This window comes from Lucilia sericata, unplaced genomic scaffold, assembly GCF_015586225.1.
Source record: "Lucilia sericata isolate MDLA Ls3-8-SP2 unplaced genomic scaffold, ASM1558622v1 Contig000036F_arrow, whole genome shotgun sequence".
In the NCBI taxonomy this organism is placed as follows: domain Eukaryota; kingdom Metazoa; phylum Arthropoda; class Insecta; order Diptera; family Calliphoridae; genus Lucilia; species Lucilia sericata.
The window spans coordinates 259,541-282,903 of NW_023994074.1; the positions used below are offsets into that span (position 1 = coordinate 259,541).

The window sequence follows — 23,363 nt, forward strand, 5'->3', positions numbered from 1 at the left end:
AACACCTTTTTTTTCGCCGCCAACAAAGGTAAAAAGGTTTTGCACAGTATCTGTGTACTTGTCTATACTCGTAGCCAAATATGTATGTGACTGGTAAATATCTTTCTATAAATGTAAAAAACACACAACTGGATACTGTATTGTGCCGTTGTTGTTGTCTATTAGCAAAACTTAAAGTTACTCATACAAATGTCTGGGACCTGGGTTTACCTAACTTTACAAACATTCCGGACATGCCTGCATATTTTGTTGACTGTTGTTGTTAATATTGTTTTTGTGTTAATGCTGCTGTTGTTGATTTTGACTCGCACCTTATTTTCTTTTAAAAAGGAATTTTTTCATGTGTTGCTTATACGCTGGTAGTAAGTTGCATTAGCAAACTAAACTCTACAATTATACGCAATGTTATATTAGCTGTATGTAATTTGTTGTTGTTGTTGGTGGCATTGCTGTTGTAAGTGCAATCATACTTTGTCTCTTGTTGTCTTTTCAATTAAAACTCTGTTTACTTTTTATTTCTTTTAGAATTCATTGTAATTGAAAGTTATGCTTTGCTATGTATTTATTTTGCTGTGTTGCAGCTTTTTCTTTGTAGTTAGTTTTTGCTAAAGTTTTGAAGTATTTTGTTGTTGCTGTTGAAGTTTTGTTAATGTTGGATTTATGTGCATTTTATTGGCTGCTTAATTTAATTAGGAAGTTTTTCGTAAAAGGCTTTAAGACAATGTATTTTTTAATGTTTATTTGTTTTAAGTGTTTTAATACCGGGATATTTGGTGAAGCCTTAGTATGAGTTTTTATAAATATATGTATATATATATGATTGACAGCTTAAATACGTTTATTTGTTCAAGGAAATACAAATATGTAAGAAGTGATAGACTCTCTCAAAGTTCTGGGAAAGTTTTAAACTTGTAAATTGTTTGATTAAAGTCCATTTAATAGTTTACGTTGATTTACTTACGGCTTTTTCTAGAAGGTGGGGCTTAGTTGGTAAGTTGAGGAATGTAAATGACAATTTCAATTTGTTTGGTTTTAATACATGTTGAATATTTAATGTTAAATGCAAATTAATATGCAGACTTGTAGGAATTTTAAAGCAGGTGTTTGTTAACTTTTGTTTAGAATGTTTGTAGAAATATGTATGGAGGTTTAAGGACGAATATAAACGAACAAAAAAATTTAGTTGCCAAGTTTTTTTTTTTTTTAATTTTCTAGTGAAATTTAGATTTCCTAGTGAAAATGGCTTTTTGTGTTTTTAGTGGAATTTCGAATTTCAAGATCAGTTTAGGTTGGGTTCTAGTTTAATTCTAGTTCAGTTCTAGTTCAGTTTTAGTTCAGTTCTAGTTCAGTTCTAGTTCAGTTCTAGTTCTAGTTCAGTTCTAGTTCAGTTCTAGTTCAGTTCTAGTTCAGTTCTAGTTCTAGTTCAGTTCTAGTTCAGTTAGTTCAGTTCTAGTTCAGTTCTAGTTCAGTTCTAGTTCAGTCTAGTTCAGTTCTAGTTCAGTTCTAGTTCAGTTCTAGTTCAGTTCTAGTTCAGTTCTAGTTCAGTTCTAGTTCAGTTCTAGTTCAGTTCTAGTTCAGTTCTAGTTTCAGTTCTAGTTCAGTTCTAGTTCAGTTCTAGTTCAGTTCTAGTTCAGTTCTAGTTCAGTTCTAGTTCAGTTCTAGTTCAGTTCTAGTTCAGTTCTAGTTCAGTTCTAGTTCAGTTCTAGTTCAGTTCTAGTTCAGTTCTAGTTCAGTTCTAGTTCAGTTCTAGTTCAGTTCTAGTTCAGTTCTAGTTCAGTTCTAGTTCAGTTCTAGTTCAGTTCTAGTTCAGTTCTAGTTCAGTTCTAGTTCAGTTCTAGTTCAGTTCTAGTTCAGTTCTAGTTCAGTTCTAGTTCAGTTTCTAGTTCAGTTCTAGTTCAGTTCTAGTTCAGTTCTAGTTCAGTTCTAGTTCAGTTCTAGTTCAGTTCTAGTTCAGTTCTAGTTCAGTTCTAGTTCAGTTCTAGTTCAGTTCTAGTTCAGTTCTAGTTCAGTTCTAGTTCAGTTCTAGTTCAGTTCTAGTTCAGTTCTAGTTCAGTTCTAGTTCAGTTCTAGTTCAGTTCTAGTTCAGTTCTATAGTTCAGTTCTAGTTCAGTTCTAGTTCAGTTCTAGTTCAGTTCTAGTTCAGTTCTAGTTCAGTTCTAGTTCAGTTCTAGTTCAGTTCTAGTTCAGTTCTAGTTCAGTTCTAGTTCAGTTCTAGTTCAGTTCTAGTTCAGTTCTAGTTCAGTTCTAGTTCAGTTCAGTTCAGTTCTTTCAGTTCTAGTTCAGTTCTAGTTCAGTTCTAGTTCAGTTCTAGTTCAGTTCTAGTTCAGTTCTAGTTCAGTTTTAGTTCAGTTCTTTGCTTCTCAAGTGCTCGGGAAGCTTTCCAATAATTCAAATAATATATTTTTCAACCAATTTCATTTCCTTACACTAAAATCTAGTTACAACTCTAATTATCTGCAGATTATATCTAAATTACCTTTATGATCATAAGATCTTTTACATCTATTTTGCTTACTAGGTATAACCGTTATCTAGCAATCTAATAATCAACTCTAAGACTTATGAATGAAACCCAACATTTAACATTTTAATTCTGCACAAAATAATTATAGCCTACGTACGTTCATAACTAAACAGATAAGAAAATCTTACTGCAACCAACTATCTCACAGAATTATAGACAAATAAAACAAAAAAAAATCGTGTTTGTTTTAACAAAATTGCAAAAACTTAAGAAAAAAAACCTTTCATTACGCGTATAAATATTTACATTGCCGGTATCTATGAGTACAATTTCAATATTACCGTAATATATACAATCTATTCGCTTCTAATATACTAAAGAAAAACACGTAAATATTATATAGTGGTACCTTCTACATATTGCTACCTCATCTTGTGTTACCTCTCCCTAAATAAATAAAAAAAAACTTATTAAAAAAACAATAATAACAATAATAATGATAGCAAACCACTTCACTCTAAACAATAAAAACAACAAAAAAGAATTCCGTATAAACGCAACTATTAAGAAATAAAAACAACTACAAAAAATCCACAAATAAAGTGTGAGAAAAATCTCTAAAAGAATAAATGATGCTTTTTTTATGGATCCACACAACGAGTAAAGAAATGAAGAGTGAGTTTGGAACGTAAGAGCATAAAGGAACGAATGATGATCGATCCAACGAATGCACTGCGCCACCCAATAGAAGTAATATACAGGTGTAAAGATACACACAAAATAACATAACGATAACATAGATTTTAGCGAGTTTTTTATTGAATACCTGAGATAGAGAGGCCTTTGATAGAAGAGAGAACCTTAAAATTGTGGTTTTAAAAAGTGAGAGAACATGGGATTAAAGGGGAGTACTAACAGCGATTAAAATGTTGTTCTGGTTTTGTGAGATTCTGTAACAATGAGAGGTTTTCAATTACAATTAAAGCGATTAAACGATCGGAACAAATCGAAAATTTCGCATAGTATTCCTTATCAACATTAAAGTAGGGTTTCGAGAAAAACAGCCAAAAGGGTTCATTCATACAGATTTATATTACAGAAAATTATATATTCCAAAAAATCCCCCTCGTCCTCGTTTCATATACTGAATACTTAAATCGTCATTTAGAAGTTTGGCGGTTTTGTCAATTCAATTCAATTCACTTCATTTATCTTCTTTTAACCAACAGTAACAAACTTCGTTTGCCGAAAGAATCAGATTATTATTTCTTAGAAGTTCGTGTAAGCTTTTAACTATTCTTGGATTTTGATACATTTGAAAGATTTTTAGACTTACTTGGTATTAATCTATGATTTCATATGATTTGATTTGTGATGACGAGACCTCCCGATCTTATGCTGCAATCCCCAGATATTGATTGACCATTTTGCTTTCTTTCACCGATAGGGTCGCACGCCGATTAATCAGTTTGCGCTCCAAGATTCAAGAGTTTAAATCAGCCCGTTTTTCGGTCGAATCAGATGACTATTTGTTTCGAAGTTCGTGTAAGCGTTCAAGTACTATTGAATATGGATCCATTTTAAAGACTCTTGAGTTACATGATGTTAAAGTATGATTTAATTTATGACGATAATACAACGCGATGTTAGTCTGCAATTCGACATTACAATCTAATTGAAAAACTCTCTATACCACCTCCAGATTGACCATGTTGCTCTTTATAATCGCTTAGATTGTACGAAGATTAATCAGTTTGCGCTCAATTAGTCTAGACTATAGATCAGCAAAAGGCAGAGAGTAAAAGGTAGAGTATAAAAAACTCATTTGAGAGCTCATAGAAATCTCCAGATTTAATCCATTTTACTATTTCGAAAATGTTATAAAACGATTAATCAATTCGAGCTCTAAGATCCGAATATTTGAACAAACAGGTTTAAATGTCTATTGTCGTCATAGAAACGAACGAATTTGTTCTAACTCGCGACATTAACTCAATGACAGCATAATTAGTTAGTTAGAGAGGAGAATGTATGTTACATTAGATCCGAAAAAAATATACCTAGACCACAATTGGGACTGTTGTGCGTATCTTTACTGGAACTTACAACCTTCACACAGACAGTCTAGAACTCTAGTAACTTAACTACCAAAGGCACTCATCACCTCTTGATATCCGTCGAATATGTGACACAATGATTGATTCTAAACAATCTGAGGGAGTTTACTTTGTCTTAAGGGAGTATGATCCAAAATTCCTAGGCAATTACCGGATATTATCAGTGCTCAAAGATTCAAATGTTTGAATCAAACTCCGGGAGTTTGTATTGTCGTTATAGGAAATTAATTTTGTTGCTGATAACTTTCACTATTTCGTTCTATTGTCCGCCTGTCAAGGTCTTATAGAACCGACTTCATTATTGAGACAGGGAATGATTTCACAAAAGTGTATATAGATTGGCTGAGAACTAATTTATGAAGCGATTTTGAAGTTTTTTAATGTTTAATTTCTTCTAAATATATTTGATATCTAAAGGCTTTAGAAACCCCTTAAACTAATACATGGACATTGTGGTGAAAACATGGATTTTTCTTATGGCTCAGACACCCCATTTTAAAGAGTTTTAATTTCTAAATTCTCGCAAAAATATATTTGATGTCTAAAAACTTTGGCAACTCGCTTAGAACTAATACACGGACCTTTATGATTTATGAACATGTTTCTGCAACTATCTAAGTTCACTGTAGTGTTACACAATTTGAACCGAAATTCTTGTTGGGTGACAACATTGTCGCTTTAACGTTCTAATTGTAATTGCATTATTATAACCTGCAATTGTAAAATTTTCTTAAATATTTGTTTGCATTCGAACAAAATTTGTGGAACGTATTGCCACGTTCGGTACCGCTTGATTACTTATATCGTTGAGGAGAGTGTGTGTGTGCACTTAGACAGATACTGAGCGCAATTATGGTGTACGTAGAGCAGTGTTGCCCATACACACACTGTTACACATTCATTTGTATTGGTAAAGCAGCAGAGAACAAAATGTAACCCAAAATAAAACTGTACTAATAAAATGACTGCATACTAAAACGTATATTCTAACTGTCAAATTGATATTATGGATTTTGACAGACAGCGTACATTAAAGTTCATACATAAAAAACTATCAGCTGTGCTCTCTCGTTCACCTACATAAATTCGGCTTTCTCAAAATTTTGTTGTTGTATTTCTGTGTGGATTTTAAAAAAGTTGCGTACAGATCTTACTTCGACAAATGCTGATCAGCAACTGAGTTGATTTTGTTTTGCAAGTTGAGAGATAATCAACTAGCACATGCTCAAATAAGAAAATGCACAAGTAAGCTTATAGTGTAGGTGAGTCAACGCAACGTCAGCAGAATATTCTTGCCCTATCTCGCGTGATAGGGAATAGTGATTTTGGGCACCATTGACGTAGAGAATTGAAATGGGTAATACAAACTAATCGAACTCTCGTATTGCTTGATACTCGTTGATTAACGTGGCATTCGTTAAAGAAACACACAACTGACGGTTGAATTTGAAAACAAAACAAGAAAAAACGAAAACGAGAAAAAAATCCAACACGTTGTGTGTGTGTGGATCTATCTAATCAAGACACACAGTCAGTGAAGTTTTTATACTCTTGGATTCAGTCGTTTTTTGGATGTGTAACTGAACGCTACACAAACGTGTTGATGGTTGTTGCTTCTTGGGGGCTTAAACAGTAGTTTTTCGTTTGCGGTTTCGTGTCGTTTTTTTTGGTAGTAAATGATCTTTTAAGATTGGAGTTTCTAAACTAGGGAATTTCGAAATATTTGGTTGGGAGTTATAAAAAAAGAAGGAGAAAAAAAAAAAAACAAACGCAATGATGCTGCACATACATTAAATGACTTAAACTGAAAATTTAAAAAAAATAACAAAGAAATGAGTTGAAATAAGTAGAAAAAAACTAGGAAGAAGAAATAATAATTCTGGTTTTATGTTAAATGAAATAGAAAAGATACAAAAACGAAGCGAAAGAAGTAGCTAAAAGAAGTAAATGTAAATGAAATTTTTGTGTGTTCTGTGCTGTGTGCAGTTGGATATATAGAGTGTGTGACTCAGCCTGCTATAACTGAAAAAAAATGTCTTAAAACATTCCTCAGCGCCTGCGCAACATATGAAAAGAATTTATTTATTTTTTTTTTTTTGGTGGAAAAAAAGAACATAGCAATTTAACAGATGACTGGTGAATGTATAAGAGAGTTTTTTTTTAAAGAATTTTGTATACAAAAGTGTGGTTCTGGTTTTTTTTATATAGTAAAAGATAATCCCCAGTTATAGTGAAAAAGAACAAAATAAAAAAATTTTATAAAAAAAAGAACAAACATAAATGCTATCGATTCTTGACTTTACGTCTTGTCTTGTCTATCTATCTCTATTGTAAAAAGCTGCCATCGCCGGTCGTGATTCTGTTGATTTTCAAGGCAAATTCAGTGCATTGACTTTTGTGTAAGAACAACATTAAAAATTTATTGTAAAATTCTGGTTCTTGTTGCCAGCAACTATTGCAGTGTTGTAACTAGCTGTTGCCTGGCTGACTGCTTGCCCTGCTACTTGGCCAGGTTGCAAAGCAACTTGTATTGTAGATTATACAAGATTGCACTTCAGCATGCATGGCTGTGGCGTACTGTAGATCTGTGAATGCTGCTGCTGTGGTATGCAGGTTCTAGTTATCAAATATTATTTGTGCCTGGACTAGTGTTATTGGTGTAATTTTCTTAATTACAATACAACAAAAAAAAAAAAAAGGAAGAAAAAATAAAAAAATTACAGACTTTATAATCAGAAAAATAAACTTGTATTTTAAAACTAAAGCAAAGTTAATGATCTATAAGGAGAAGGTTAACTTGTTCTTGGAAATGAAAAATAATAATAATAAATAAAACAAAATTGCTTAAATTTAAAAAAAAAAACAAAAACAATTTGCTTAATATTACAAAAAAATTCTTAACAGAATCTTGCATTTAAAGAAAAGTTTTAAAGCTTTTATAAAAGTTAAACACAAAAAAAAAAGAGCTTAATATCAATATTTAAAAAAAAAAATTAAGACAAATTTTAAAAAATTTTAAAAGTGCAAATTAAGAAATTTTGAAAAAAAAGTACACAAAAGCTTTCTTTAAAATTAAAAAGCTTTTGTTTTAAATTTTTTATATTAAAAGCAAACGTAAACCTTTTGGGAATTATAAACATAAAAAAAGGTTATGTAAATAAATTTAAATAAATAAAAAATTAAATTTTTTTTAAATTTCTAAAAAAAAACAACAAAAATGAGTGATATTAAAATTGGTGAATCTAATAAAAATGCATTAAATGCACAAAACAGTCGAGCAAATACAAAAACAACAAAACCATTTTGTTCGCTGGCATATCTGGCCAAAAGTACAATTGCCATAAATGGTACCAACGATATCAGAACTATAAATGGTCATGGCAGCAGTAGCAACACTAACAGCAACAGCCACAACACTAATTGTCAGCCATCAACGCCAAATGTGGCAGCTACAGCGAAAGTGAATGAACGTGGTTCACCATCATTGCCAACAGGTGCCAGTACCACTGTTAATGGACATCATCACACGCAGAACGGAAATTATTCCACAACCAATAACAACAAAAACACCTGCCCCGATTACAAACACACTAGCAATGGACGTTCTAGTGTGGCCGATGTTTTTGGCATTATAAACGAAGAAGATATGGAGACCTGTTGTGATCAAGTAGATGGTGAACTGGCGAATGATTTAAGACGTCCTTGGGAATTGACAAATGGTTCTTATGTTAAGCGTGTACCGCCCTCATTAATGACCACAAATGGCCAACACCACCAACACCTTAATGGTTTGCCCTCACTTTCCAAACTTAATAGTCTAGATTGTTGGGATTATACGATTGAGTTAGAATGTCTGCAAGGGCCACAAGGTATTTTAATTGTTTAATTTCTTTAACATATTCTAAGCACATAACCAACAATTTAACCAAAAAACTTTCACATTTGTCTGTATAATTCCCTTTTAAAGTTTTTAAAGCATATTTTACATTTTTGTTTTTTTTTTTTTGTTTAACTTGGCCTAACCAATAAATAATTCTTGTTTAAATTTGTTAGTTTTTTTTTTTTCATTTTTTTGGCAATCTTAACTTCCTCTTTAAAAACATTTGGGTCTTGTCTTGTGTTAACAATTTTTTTCTAAGGTTATTATTAAAAGAAGACGAAGAGTATATAAAAAAAACAACGTTAAAGTTGATGAGTAATAATTTAACTAATTATATGCCAAAATTTTCAAATTAATTTGTGTTGTGCTTAAAATTAATAATAAAATTTGTTTTTTCGCCTTAATGCTTTATAAATTAACTAAAGATCGGGTAGGAGAATGAATTGAAATTTTTGTGGTTTAATTTAATAAAACCCAATTAATTAACAAATTAGTTTTTTGGGGGTGTTAATTCAAAATATGACTTTTTGATAAATATAGCTTTTCTTAAACATAATTAAAAATTTACATCAAATTCAATTAATATATTAATTGTATAAGTTTTTGTGGTGCCTATTACTGTCTTAAATTGAAATATTAGCTGACAAAAAAATATCAAATATAAATTGATTACTTATAAAGTTATTAATTGGAATTTTGTGTAAAAATTATGTAGAATTCAAACGCCACTATTTAAAAAGAAATAATTAAATTTTCGGCTTGGACCGTTCCACATAAAATTTGATAGAGAGGTTTTGGATCATAAGGGACTTACTTATGGCAAATTTCATTGTTTATTTATATTTTTAAGCCAGTAATGATCGTTAAAGTAATTTTTTGAAGGGGACCTTATATGGGGGGTAGGGTCAACTATGGACCAATCCACATAAAACTTTGATAGAGAGATTTTGGCTCCATTGAAATGCATGTGTGTCGAATTTTTTATTCTTAAGCTATTAATGAGCGTTAAAGTCATTTTCTGAAGGTGACCTTATATGGGGGGTAGGGTCAATAATGGACCGATCCACATAAAATTTGGTAGGGAGGTTTTGGATCATAAGATTATGTCAAATTGTATAGCTATACTAGTATTTTAAGCTGAGCGTTAAAGTCAGTTTTTGAAGGGGACCTTATATGGGAGGTCAACTATGGACCGATACATATAAAACTTGATAGAGAGAGAATTTTATCACTATACTCGTATTTTGAAGCCAGTAATGAGCGTTAAAGTAGTTTTCTGAAGAGGACCTTATATGGGGGGTAGGGTCAATTATGGACCGATCCTCATAAAATTTGGTAGGGAGATTTTTGATCATATGAAACTTATTTGTGTCGAATTTCATCGCCCGTTAAAGCTGTTTTTCGGGATCCACTTATATGGGGGCTATCCGAAAACGTGGACCGATATTGCCCATTTTCAATACCAAACAAACCTTACCTATAGAGAATATTTGTGGAAAATTTCAATCCTCTATCTCATTCCGTTCGGATTCTATCGTGCTTTCAACAGACAGACAGACATACGGACGGACATACATAGCTAAATCGTCTTAGAATTTAATAAGGACCCAGAATATATATACTTTTGTTGGTCTATAACCAATATTTCGATGTGTTACAAACGGAATGACAAAATCAATATACTCCCCATATTTTTTGATGGTGAGTATAACAAGTAATAAAGAATAAGCGGGCGTGGCCGACCATATGATACCCTACATCAGTTATGAATGTGAAATGTGATTTATTTTTCATAATAAAGCATTTTATCTTGAATATTACCTTGATTCCGATTTATTTAAGCAATTTATTGACAAAAAACTAATTTTCTAAAAAAAGGTTTATATGGGATAGAAGCAAATATGGACAGATCTCGATAAAATGTGCTGGATAGATTTATATTTATATAATATTTGTCTGTGCTAAATTTCATCGCAATATTAGTGTTAATAAGTGAATTGTGGATATTCAAGGGAATTTTATAAGGGGGCTATGGTCAAATGAGTTTCGATCCTTTCGAAATTCGGCAAGGTCATCAAGGCATATATAAAACTTAGTTGTGCGACCTTTTATCGAGATACAATTATATTTTATATAATTATTAGCTCAAAAGCCCTTTTTGGGGGGTTCAGTTGTATGGAGGCTAGGAGAAATAATTGATCGATTTTAACCATTTTCGTCCTTGGGTCAAAAAAAACATATATGCCAAATTTCATCAAATTAAATTGATAATTGCGATCTGTACTTTGATAACAACTTTTACATGTACACACGGACGGACGGATGGACATTGTTCAATCGACCCAGAAAGTGATTCTCAGTCAGTAGGTATACTTTCAGGGTATAGTACTAATATTTTAGTGAGTTACAAATATCAGCACAAATGCATAATACCCTTCCCACTATAGTGAGAAGGGTATTAAAAAAGTTCCTTTTTTAACACTTTTTTCAGAAAGCTTTAACGTTTAGAAATAGTAGATTCTATATAATGCTGTAATTAATATTTCTATTTTAATATTTATGCCTTTTTATTAACATTTTAATGAATATAATATTTATAATCAACAACATATACAATTCAAAACTATGGACTTAACACATTTTCACACTAAGCCAAGTTCTCTTCACAGTTTTATTTATTCATACTTGCCCAGATCTTTCAGTCATTTGAAGGTGTTAAATTAATTCTTTTACTCCAATTTAACTCACGATTTCAATTTTAATAAATATACAGATGTTTTGTTTAAAAAAAATATATATATTAAAGACAATCCTTTTAAATTAAAGAAAAATGTGAATATTTTCCTTCCCTGTTCTACAAGCAATTTTTAAATTTTTCCTATTTTGACTTCATTTATGTCTAAATATTCCATTAAACAAAGTGATACCAAATGTCTTCTATCTCTAACAGATGTTTTAGAACTATAAATATTTCAACAGATTTCGATGCACATCTTTACAAAAGATTGGATCGGTTGTGATTTTAACTCACAGATATATCTAAGAAGATACAGTTTTACACTTTATATTTAACGAATGAATTAACCGTCATCTTTGATATTTATAGAAAATTCAGAAAGATTTGTATCGTTAAATCTCTAGATGAAAGAAAAATTTCAATTAAAATTTTACATAAAAATTTATAATCAAAGAGAAAATTATTCAAAAAATATGTATATAGTTTTCTAAGAGAATTTGATGTAATTTTTTGTATAAAGTGAATTTTATCAAATATTTTCTATTAAAAAATATTTTTTATCGATATATTTCTAATCATAGATAATTTTATCTAAAATTCTCTAATTAAAGAAAATTTCATAAAAAGTTTTTTAAATAAAGAAAATGTTATCGAAAGTTTCAACATGTTTAAAAATTCTTAATATTACATTAATCTAATAGTTATACTTCATGACTAATTACCTGCATATTTAGAAAATATCAATCGCTTTCGTCCTACTTATCTATCTTGTTTAAAAGTATTAAATTTCTTTTTTGCAAACATTTACCACTCAGACACTAAAAATTAGTTCATATATTATCTCTAAGCTTAAGTAAATTTCCCAGCATGGAATTTTTTCCCCCTATTAAGGAAACTAAATGAAAGAAAAAACTCTCATATGTAGTAGTTTAAGTCTGCATATGTAAACCACAATAAGTTGGTGGTAATTTTGTATTTACATAATTAAATTAAATAATTTCTTATATCATTCAAAGAAGAAGAAAAACAAAAACACCCAGACAAATGAAAAACAAGTAATTGTAAATTGTCTAGTAGTTGGTTGTTTTTATACCGTTATTTCAATGTAATTTTATACCACGAAAATTCTAAGGTGTCAATCGATGTCTATAGTTAGTTGTTGGTAAGTCATAAATTATAGGAAAACTTATTAGAAGAAGGTACAGTGTGTAAAAAAACCAGGGCTTAAAATACAAATATGAAATTTTATAAAGAATTCTTGATTAAATTCTTTTTGATTAGAAAAATTTCAATGACATTCTCTTTAAATATGGAATTTTTAATGAAATTCGCTTTAAATAGAGAGTTTTTGATAACTTTTCTTTAATATCGAAAATTTTTACAGAATTCTCTTTAAATAGATAATTTTCGTTGAATTTTTCTTTATAAAAACAATTTTTGCAAAATTTTCTTTAAAAATACAATTATCGAATTTCTCTTTATATATAGCATTTTCATAAAATTATCTTTAAATAGAAAGTTTTAAAAAATGTTTCTTAATATAGTTAATTATCGACTAAATTCTCTTTTAATAGCCAATTTGTGATAAATTTTCTTTAGATAGAAAATTTTCGAAAATGTTGTTTTAAATAAAAGGATTTCTATAGAATTTTGGAAAATTTTATACAAAAAATTTTGTTAAAAATAATTTTCTATAAATTTCTTTTCGTTTAGAGAAATTTCAAATAAAACTCTCTTAAAATTAATATTTTCAAATTAATTTCAATTAAATTTTTTAATAAAGGAAATTTTTCGATAAGAAAATGTTCGATAAATTCTCTTTTTACAGCGAATTTTCGGTAATTCTGTATTTGTAACAAATTTTCGATAAATTCCATATTTGTAGCAAATTTTCAATAAATTTTCTATTAGTGGAACATTTTTGATAAGTTCTCTTTTAAAAGAAAATTTTCGATAAATTCTCTATTGAATAAAATTTCGATAAATCTCCTATTTACAAGAAATTTTCGATAAATTTTCTATTGATAAAATTTCGATAAATTTCCTATTTGCAAGAAATTTTCGATACCTTTTCTATAAGTAGAATTTTTCGATAAGTTATCTATTGAAAGAATTTTTTTTCGTAAGTTCTCTATTTAAAACAATTTTTCGATAAATTGTCTATTTGTAACCAATTTTCGATAAATTTTCACATGAAAAAATTTTTCTTGCAAATTTTCAATAAATTTTCTATTAGTAGAAAATTTTTGTTAAATTCTCTAAAAAGAAAATTTTCTATAAATTCTCTATTTTTAACAAATTTTCGATAACTTTTCTATTGTATAAAATTTCTATAAATTTCCTATTTGCAACAAAATTTCGATAAATTTTCTATAAGTAGACATTTTTCGATAAATTCTCTATTAAAAGAAATTTATAAATTTTCTATTTATAGTAAATTTTCGATAAGTTTTCTATTTGTAACAAATTTTCCATAAATTTTCACCTAAAAATTTGTAGCAAATTTTCGATTACCATTAGTGAAAATTTTTAAATAAGTTCTCCTTTAAAAGAAATTTATCGATAAATTATCTATTTTCAACAAATTTTCGATAAGTTTTCAATTGAATAAAATTTCTATAAATTTCCTATTTGCAACAAATTTTCTATAAGTAGAAATTATTCTATAAGTTCTCTATTAGAAGAAATTTTTCCAAAAATTCTTTATTTATAGCAAATTTTCGATAAACTTTCTATCTGTAAAAAATTTTCAATAAATTTTCACCTGCAAATTTTTCGATAAATTCCTTATTTGTAGCAAATTTTCGATAAATATTCTATTAGAGGAAATTTTTTGATAAGTTCTCTTAAAAGATAATTTTCGATAAATTCTCTATTAGTGGACATTTTTTGGTAAGTTCTCTTTTAAAAATTTATAGCAAATTTTCGATGAATTTTTTATTTGTAACAAATTTTCGTTAAATTTTCACCTGAAAAATTTTCGATAAATTCTCTATTAGTAGAAATTTTTTATAAATTAACTATTTGTAACAAATTGTCTATAAATTTTCTATTAAAAAAATTTCGATAAATTTCCAATTTGTAGCAAATTTTCGATAAATTCTCTTTTAGCAGACATTTTTTGATAAGTTCTCTGTTAAAAGAAAATTTTTTGATAAATTCTCTATTTATAGAGACTTTTCTATAAATTATCTATTTAAAAGAAATGTCATTAAATTCTTAAATTTAGAAGAAATGTCATTAAATTCTGTATTTATAGCCAATTTTCGATAAATTTTATATAAAATTTTATTGCGAAAAATTTTCCATTTTTACAAAATTTTCGAAAAATTCTTTATTAAAAAAATTTTAGAAAATTTTCGATAAACTTTATTTTCTTCGTCCAAAAAGTAAAATTTTACACCGATGTTAACCTCCCTGATTAGCAGTCACTATTCATATGTAAATATCTAGAGTATAGTTTTACCGCCCCTACACTTAACTACTGCGTATAATGGTTCATTTGCCTTTTGTGGTTTCTACAACAACAACAACAAAAATGTGATATGGCCACAAAACACCTTATATGAGACATAAACACTCAAACGAACCTACCAACTTAGATAGTTGCAATACCAACAGATAACTAGACACAAAATTTTGACCCAGTTAAGGTAAAATTTTTCTACAAACAAACTATTTTCAATTAACAACCTAGTTACAGTCTCAAATTTCAAATTAAAAATATTAAAATAACTGAAGTTCTGTGTATAATAGATGTAGGCTGAGATATTTATTTACATTACTGTGTAAGAAAGTGTAATTGTTTATTTGTCGATTTTTACACTTTAGACTATTTGTAGGTTTTTGTATTTGCGGCTCTTATCGCCTTTCATTTCTTAACACAAAGACCAAAAATACATAGTTTTTCATTTTTCTTCTGCTCAATATGTCTTTGTTTTGTGATTGTTATTGTTGTTATTTGTTTTTTTTTTTAAATCAACAAATAAATAAACATTATAAAATGTTTAATTTGTTACTTCAATACTTTATTTTTTCATTGGAACTAAAAATAGAGAGTGCTGAAAGTTTTAATTGAATTTATACAAAACTATTTAATTTTATAACTCAAACTCAAACCAGTAATCCCAATGTCGAGTATATGATGACGCGTGTAAAAAATAGATTTGTTTTTTTTTATGGTTTTATTGTTGTTTAATGTAAATAGATTAAAGGCTATTAGAAAAGAAAGTTAAACTGAGATTTCATTAATAAAATAAATAGTAGTACATTTTTATTATTATTATTATGATTAACCCACTAAGTGGGGGTAATAATTTAATTTGTAATTTATAGATAAGAAAGTTAATGGTTTGGGGTTGTAATTTGGGTATAAATGATTAGAGAGGAAAAAGAAAATGGTTAATTTTTTTCAATTTGAAATCAATTTCCGATAAAAATCTCTTGAAATGTAGATTTTTCTATAAAATTCTCTTCAAATAAATAATTTTCGATCAATTACCTTTTTGTACAATATCTTCGATAAATTCTCTATTAGTAGAAATTTTTTATAAGTTCGAATTTTCGATAATTCTCTATTTGTAAACAATTTTTCTATAGTCAAGTCTGTAGACTAGACTGTAGTCTAGTCTGTAGTCTAGTCTATAGTCTAGTCTGAAGTCTAGTCTGTAGTCTAGTCTAGTCTAGTCTATAGTCTAGTCTATAGTCTAGTCTATAGTCTAGTCTATAGTCTAGTCTATAGTCTAGTCTATAGTCTAGTCTATAGTCTAGTCTATAGTCTAGTCTATAGTCTAGTCTATAGTCTAGTCTATAGTCTAGTCTATAGTCTAGTCTATAGTCTAGTCTATAGTCTAGTCTATAGTCTAGTCTATAGTCTAGTCTATAGTCTAGTCTATAGTCTAGTCTATAGTCTAGTCTATAGTCTAGTCTATAGTCTAGTCTATAGTCTAGTCTATAGTCTAGTCTATAGTCTAGTCTATAGTCTAGTCTATAGTCTAGTCTATAGTCTAGTCTATAGTCTAGTCTATAGTCTAGTCTATAGTCTAGTCTATAGTCTAGTCTATAGTCTAGTCTATAGTCTAGTCTATAGTCTAGTCTATAGTCTAGTCTATAGTCTAGTCTATAGTCTAGTCTATAGTCTAGTCTATAGTCTAGTCTATAGTCTAGTCTATAGTCTAGTCTATAGTCTAGTCTATAGTCTAGTCTATAGTCTAGTCTATAGTCTAGTCTATAGTCTAGTCTATAGTCTAGTCTATAGGCTAGTCTATAGTCTAGTCTAGTCTATAGTCTAGTCTATGGTCTAGTCTAAGTCTAGTCTATGGTCTAGTCTATAGTCTAGTCGATAGTCCCGTCTATAGTCTAGTCTACAGTCTAGTCTACAGTCTAGTCTATGGTCTAGTCTATAGTCTAGTCTATAGTCTAGTCTATAGTCTAGTCTATAGTCTAGTCTATAGTCTAGTCTATAGTCTAGTCTATAGTCTAGTCTATAGTCTAGTCTATAGTCTAGTCTATAGTCTAGTCTATAGTCTAGTCTATAGTCTAGTCTATAGTCTAGTCTATAGTCTAGTCTATAGTCTAGTCTATAGTCTAGTCTATAGTCCCGTCTATAGTCTAGTCTATAGTCCCGTCTATAGTCTAGTCTACAGTCTAGTCTATAGTCTAGACTTTAGTCTAGTCTGTAGTCTAGATAGTCCTAGTCTTACTATAACAGTGATAGATCGAGAGTATAAGAGAGTACAAGAGAGCTCATTTCGTTTCGCTGTTTTATACGCCGTTTTTTTGACTATTTAGAGAACTCTTATGTTACTCTCTGCTGATAACTGTTTTAAACTGTGTTTAAATGATTCTCTTTCTGGTTGACATTTAAAAGGGTAAGCTGTTTTTTCGGGCTCCAAAGTATGTCTTAAATAGGCTAACTTATTCTGTGAAGAATACCACATTGTCTTGAGCTATATGTAGATCACTAGGAGACAGTTTGACAAAAAATATCGTGATCAAAGTTGTTAAAAATTAAAAATATATTTTAATAAAAAAATTCCTATAATTAGTTAAATAAGTAATTAAATTTTATATATTTATTACGCAAATCTTTTCCTGACGCAAATGACTTTAAATAAATACTACCTACCTACATACTAAAATAAAATATTACATAAATGAACTTATATTTTCTAAAAACTCTATATGAATATTAAAACCGATAATAATGATCGTATAAAAATTAACAACTAATTACAAAACAAAGTGGCAATTAGTCAGACAGCACATAAAACAACAAAAATCGAACAGAGTTCAAGTGCAAAGTTCACTAATGGATCATTAAGAACAATTTTTTTTTTTAACAGTGGGGTTTTTTTGTGGATTTTAAAAACAACACCATTTAAAGCGAACAGGTTTTTTTGTGTAATCTGTTTTTATTAATATTTGTATTAATGTATGAATGAATGAATGTCAGAAGCAAAAAAAAAATTAACTCAATGAATGGCACAATCGATAGCTACAAGATAAACAGTTAAACTTAATTCACGGAACAAAAAAATTGGGATGCTTAAAAAAATATATATAAAGATTGATTACTGATATCAATAAAAACCAACAGAATCTTGAAAAGAAATTATGAATTTGCAAAAAAAAATATTAAATAAAATGAGGTTAAATTTAATGATTTGTTGCTTTAGTAAAATGAGAACACACTTTGAAAAAAAAAAATTAAGTTTATTTAAAAATTTCCCATAAAACTAGAAAGTATATAGTATGTTAGAGCTAAAGTTGATGATTTGACATAAAATTAATTAACGTATTAAAAATTTTAATATTTTTTACTGTTTTTTTTTCTATTAAATTTTAATTTGAACTTGTAGTGTTGATTTGGCAATTTTTATTTTGCTTGGTTTGGGCTAAAATTGTAAAAAAAAAATAAATTCATGGCCATTTGTTTGAAATGTGAAGTGCATTTTTTCTTACCACCCGCCAGTTAAATAGTCAAAGAAAATAGATACAGATTTTGATTAAAAAATTATTTTTATTAAAAAAAAACCATAATCAAAAGGCCAATTTGCTGTAAAAAAAAAACAAGCAAAAGTAATAAAGATTAGATTCATTTGAAAACAAAAATTACTTACGTACAAATCAATCATTATTGTTTGTTATTGATAGTAAAATTACTTGTTTTAACAGTAAAACCTCGTTTAACATTACTTCTAACAACTTGATACTTTTATACCAGGATTTCCTTTGTCATTTAACTTTTAGTTTCTTTCCTTTTAAATTGTTGTATTTGTGTTACTTTCACTTTATCAAGGTTTCACTGTTCTTGCCATACATGGATCATACTTGTACTTGCAGTGCAATGGTCATTAATTCATTTTTGATTATTTTCATTTCTTTGAAATTTATTTGATCTTGAAGTAAAGATAATAAAAATTTAAATTATAACAACATTTTTTTTTGTTTCTTTTATTATTATGAAACAATTTTATTAGCAAAAATAATTTCACAAATCTAAAATATTGATTGGTTTTTATGGTTAAACAGGAAATTATAATCAAGTGTTAGGTTTGGTTGCAGTTGGAGCTATAACTATTTAATATCCTGTATCCTTAGGGCTAAAGTTTTTAATTAATTTTATGAAAGAAAGAAAATCAATATATCAAATGATTGAGTTTCATTTTAGTTTCATTAATTTATTGAGAGAAATTAAAAATAGTTTCTAGAATTAATTTTATAAAAAATATAAAAAAATGTTATTCTTTTATTGTGGAAGAAATCAATAGTCGGCAGAGGAATCTGGGACTAAAGTAAACTTGATTAAAACTGACTTCTAAGTCTTTCATAAAACGATAAAATGTGAATACTTTCTTAATAAAGAATTTTTATAAGTTATCACATGAATAGAAAAGTATTATTTTAATAAACGATTCGAAAAGTACCATTTGGGGAACGAAAAAGTACCAAGAAGTACGCTCTTATACATAGATTCTCATTTATTTACGATCCTGCATGTTAAACTGTATGTTTCTAGATATTATATAATTAATCATTTAAAAAGTACCATTTGTAGAACAAAAAAGTACCAAAAATTTCGCTCTTATAGATTCACATCTAATCAGGACTCTTCTTGTTAAATTGTAAGTTTCTCGGTTTAATATTATGAATCATTCTAAAGGTACTATTTTAAAAAGTACCAAAAAGTTCCCATTCAATCAGGACCGTGTATGTATAAATTTGTGTATTTTTGTACCAAAAAGTTCGTTCTTATAGATTTACATCTAATCAGGACTCTTCTTGTTAAATTGTAATGTTTCTCGGTTTAATATTATTAATCATTGAAAAGTACTATTTTAAAAAGTACCAAACAATTTCATCCTATAGATTCTCATTCATGTATGTATAAATTCGTGTATTTTGATTCTTTATAATAGAATGTTTAAAAAGTACCATTTAAAGAACGACAAAGTACCAAAAAGTCTCCTCTTATAGGTTCTCATTCAAATAGGACCCCATTTATACAATTTAATGTGTCTTAATTCCATATAAAAAAGAAACTTAAAAAGTATGATTTCCAGAAAGAAAAGGTACCAAAAAGTTCCTTCTTATAGATTCTTATTCAATCAGGATCATATACGTACAATTTCATGTATTTTGGTTTCATATAATAGGTTAGGTTGATAAGAGAATGTATACAACGTCAGGTTGCCATCGGGCCTGTTGTGCGTTTCTTTATATCATGGAAAATTCAAAAAGTACCATTTAAAGAACGAAAAAGTATCAAAAAGTTTAGTGATTATTCATTTAGGGCCGTGTATGCAGGGTATATTAAAATATATGTTTCTAGTTTTAATATTATTAAAAATTCGAAAAGTACTATTTGAACAAAAAGTACTAATAACTTCCTTTTATTTCTTTAGAAAAAGTACTATATATGTAAATAATAAAAAAGTACCAAACTAGATACTAATTCACTGTATGTTAAATTGTACGTTTATAGGTGTAATATTATCAACAATTCGAAAAGTACCATTCAAAGAACAAAAAGGTACCAAAAAGTTCTCAAAATCATAAAAAAGGTAATAAATTCTTTTTTATAGGGTAATTTCTCTAAAATTAAATTATAAGTGTTTCTATTATCACAGATAAAAACAAATCAGCATTTTAAAAGTACCAAAAATTTACTCGTATATGTGCTATATAGCTCTTGGTACCCAATTGTATATATAAAAAGGTACCAAATTCACTTTTGTTACACTTTTTCTATTATAAACCATCGAATTGGAAAAAAGTACCAAGCAACTATCTGCTCTTTTTGAGAGTAGTGGATCTATTTGAACATCTTTATTCCTTTATAGTAAAACATATCGGTGATAGAGTCGGGTAAAGGTAAACTTTCAATTAAAGTTCAAAAACAAAACACAGCCGCCTTCTAAGTCTTTCTATTCTACTTAATTTCCTTTATTAAATATTAAACAATATTTTTTTCCAGAGAATAAAGCCACAGGTGAAATTATTAAAACACAAAAAAATAACAACATTTAAAATCCATAACAACAACACCGCAAAGTCAACATTACATTTTTTATGTAAATTCTGTTTTTCACCTATTGTATGCTTTGTATATTTTCTTGCTAAGTCACTTTTTTTAAAGAACAGTGTAACGACTTGTTTAATGGTCATTATCAGTGTGTGAGTGCATAACTTTTTAAACGATTGATTTTACAGCGTTTTTTTTTTTTTTTTTTTGAAGTTAAAGTGTCGTTAAGTTATTGGTTTTTCATTTGAAAACACACGTTTTACATACAAACAAAGTGTTTACTGAGATATTCTCGCTACAATGTATTTACTTATGTTAAAACATTTTTGTATTAACTTGGCTCACAACATAGTGTAGTGTCTGTTGTTGTTATTGTTGCTGGTGCTGTTGTCATTCTAAATATTTAGGTTAAAATACCGCTGTGTGCTGTTTCTTTTATGTGAATACATTTGTTTTTTTTAATTTTATTATTTTTTCTTTATTTTTTTAGTTTGCAAAATATATTTAAGATTCTTTTGAATTTTGTTGAAAAAAAAAAAAAAAATTGACAGTTATTTTGTTGAGTGTAGAAAAATCAATATTCGTCAAAAGTTCATTATTGTTGGTTTTCAAAGCTTTGAAAACTATCTAAATGATTGACAATAAGTACCTTTAGCATTAGTTAAAAAATTCTTTTAAAGGTATAGGTGAATATTAAGTTGTGAATAAGAGCCCTGTAGTTCGGTATGATTATACCGAATTTAATTATTTTTTGGCTAAGACTTTCTTAAGTTTAGAGAAAGATTAAATTGATTGGCGTACAACTTTTTAAACAATAGGTTTAGTTTTAATCTCCCACACAAGTGATGATTTTATATGTTTTTTATAACATAAAAAAACAAGTTGTAAATAACATTTATAAAATAAACAAAAAGACAGAAGTCTATTGATAATTTTTATTGTTGTTTGAAAAAGATACTCACTTAAAATGCCCAAAGCTTTTTAATAGTAGAATTGGCTTAAATAAAACAGCACAACACACAGTGGGACAGAACGCAAATATTTTTAAAACTAAATCTGATATTTCCAAACATTTTAGTTCTAGTTCAATTCTAGTTCAGTTCAGTTCTAGTTCAGTTCTAGTTCAGTTCTAGTTCAGTTCTAGTTCAGTTCTAGTTCAGTTCTAGTTCAGTTCTAGTTCAGTTCTAGTTCAGTTCTAGTTCAGTTCTAGTTCAGTTCTAGTTCAGTTCTAGTTCAGTTCTAGTTCAGTTCTAGTTCAGTTCTAGTTCAGTTCTAGTTCAGTTCTAGTTCAGTTCTAGTTCAGTTCTAGTTCAGTTCTAGTTCAGTTCTAGTTCAGTTCTAGTTCAGTTCTAGTTCAGTTCTAGTTCAGTTCAGTTCTAGTTCAGTTCTAGTTCAGTTCTAGTTCAGTTCTAGTTCAGTTCTAGTTCAGTTCTAGTTCAGTTCTAGTTCAGTTCTAGTTCAGTTCTAGTTCAGTTCTAGTTCAGTTCTAGTTCAGTTCTAGTTCAGTTCTAGTTCAGTTCTAGTTCAGTTCTAGTTCAGTTCTAGTTCAGTTCTAGTTCAGTTCTAGTTCAGTTCTAGTTCAGTTCTAGTTCAGTTCTAGTTCAGTTCTAGTTCAGTTCTAGTTCAGTTCTAGTTCAGTTCTAGTTCAGTTCTAGTTCAGTTCTAGTTCAGTTCTAGTTCAGTTCTAGTTCAGTTCTAGTTCAGTTCTAGTTCAGTTCTAGTTCAGTTCTAGTTCAGTTCTAGTTCAGTTCTAGTTCAGTTCTAGTTCAGTTCTAGTTCAGTTCTAGTTCAGTTCTAGTTCAGTTCTAGTTCAGTTCTAGTTCAGTTCTAGTTCAGTTCTAGTTCAGTTCTAGTTCAGTTCTAGTTCAGTTCAGTTCTAGTTCAGTTCTAGTTCAGTTCTAGTTCAGTTCTAGTTCAGTTCTAGTTCAGTTCTAGTTCAGTTCTAGTTCAGTTCTAGTTCAGTTCTAGTTCAGTTCTAGTTCAGTTCTAGTTCAGTTCTAGTTCAGTTCTAGTTCAGTTCTAGTTCAGTTCTAGTTCAGTTCTAGTTCAGTTCTAGTTCAGTTCTAGTTCAGTTCTAGTTCAGTTCTAGTTCAGTTCTAGTTCAGTCTAGTTCAGTTCTAGTTTCAGTTCTAGTTCAGTTTAAGTTCTAGTTCAGTTCTAGTTCAGTTCTAGTTCAGTTCTAGTTCAGTTCTAGTTCAGTTCTAGTTCAGTTCTAGTTCAGTTCTAGTTCAGTTCTAGTTCAGTTCTAGTTCAGTTCTAGTTCAGTTCTAGTTCAGTTCTAGTTCAGTTCTAGTTCAGTTCTAGTTCAGTTCTAGTTCAGTTCTAGTTCAGTTCTAGTTCAGTTCTAGTTCAGTTCTAGTTCAGTTCTAGTTCAGTTCTAGTTCAGTTCTATCAGTTCTAGTTCAGTTCTAGTTCAGTTCTAGTTCAGTTCTAGTTCAGTTCTAGTTCAGTTCTAGTTCAGTTCTAGTTCAGTTCTAGTTCAGTTCTAGTTCAGTTCTAGTTCAGTTCTAGTTCAGTTCTAGTTCAGTTCTAGTTCAGTTCTAGTTCAGTTCTAGTTCAGTTCTAGTTCAGTTCTAGTTCAGTTCTAGTTCAGTTCTAGTTCAGTTCAATGAATTCAATGAATTGCCTAATATAAATAC

The 23,363-nt window shown here is 28.9% G+C and overlaps 1 protein-coding gene across 7 annotated transcripts in view; it reads left to right on the top strand.

Annotated features, from left to right (window-relative positions):
- The window catches only part of LOC119612994 (cerebellar degeneration-related protein 2-like), a 180,302-nt gene that overhangs the window by 103,734 nt on the left and 53,205 nt on the right, over positions 1 to 23,363 (top strand). The window contains exon 1 of one of the 7 annotated variants that reach the window (XM_037968916.1): positions 7,678 to 8,450. The exons of the other annotated variants lie outside the window; for them this stretch is intronic. Within the exon in view, the coding sequence (XP_037824844.1) occupies positions 7,799 to 8,450 (652 nt within the window). The 5' untranslated portion in view covers positions 7,678 to 7,798. Of the gene's footprint in view, positions 1 to 7,677; positions 8,451 to 23,363 lie in introns of those variants that run through there. 7 annotated transcript variants of the gene reach the window in all.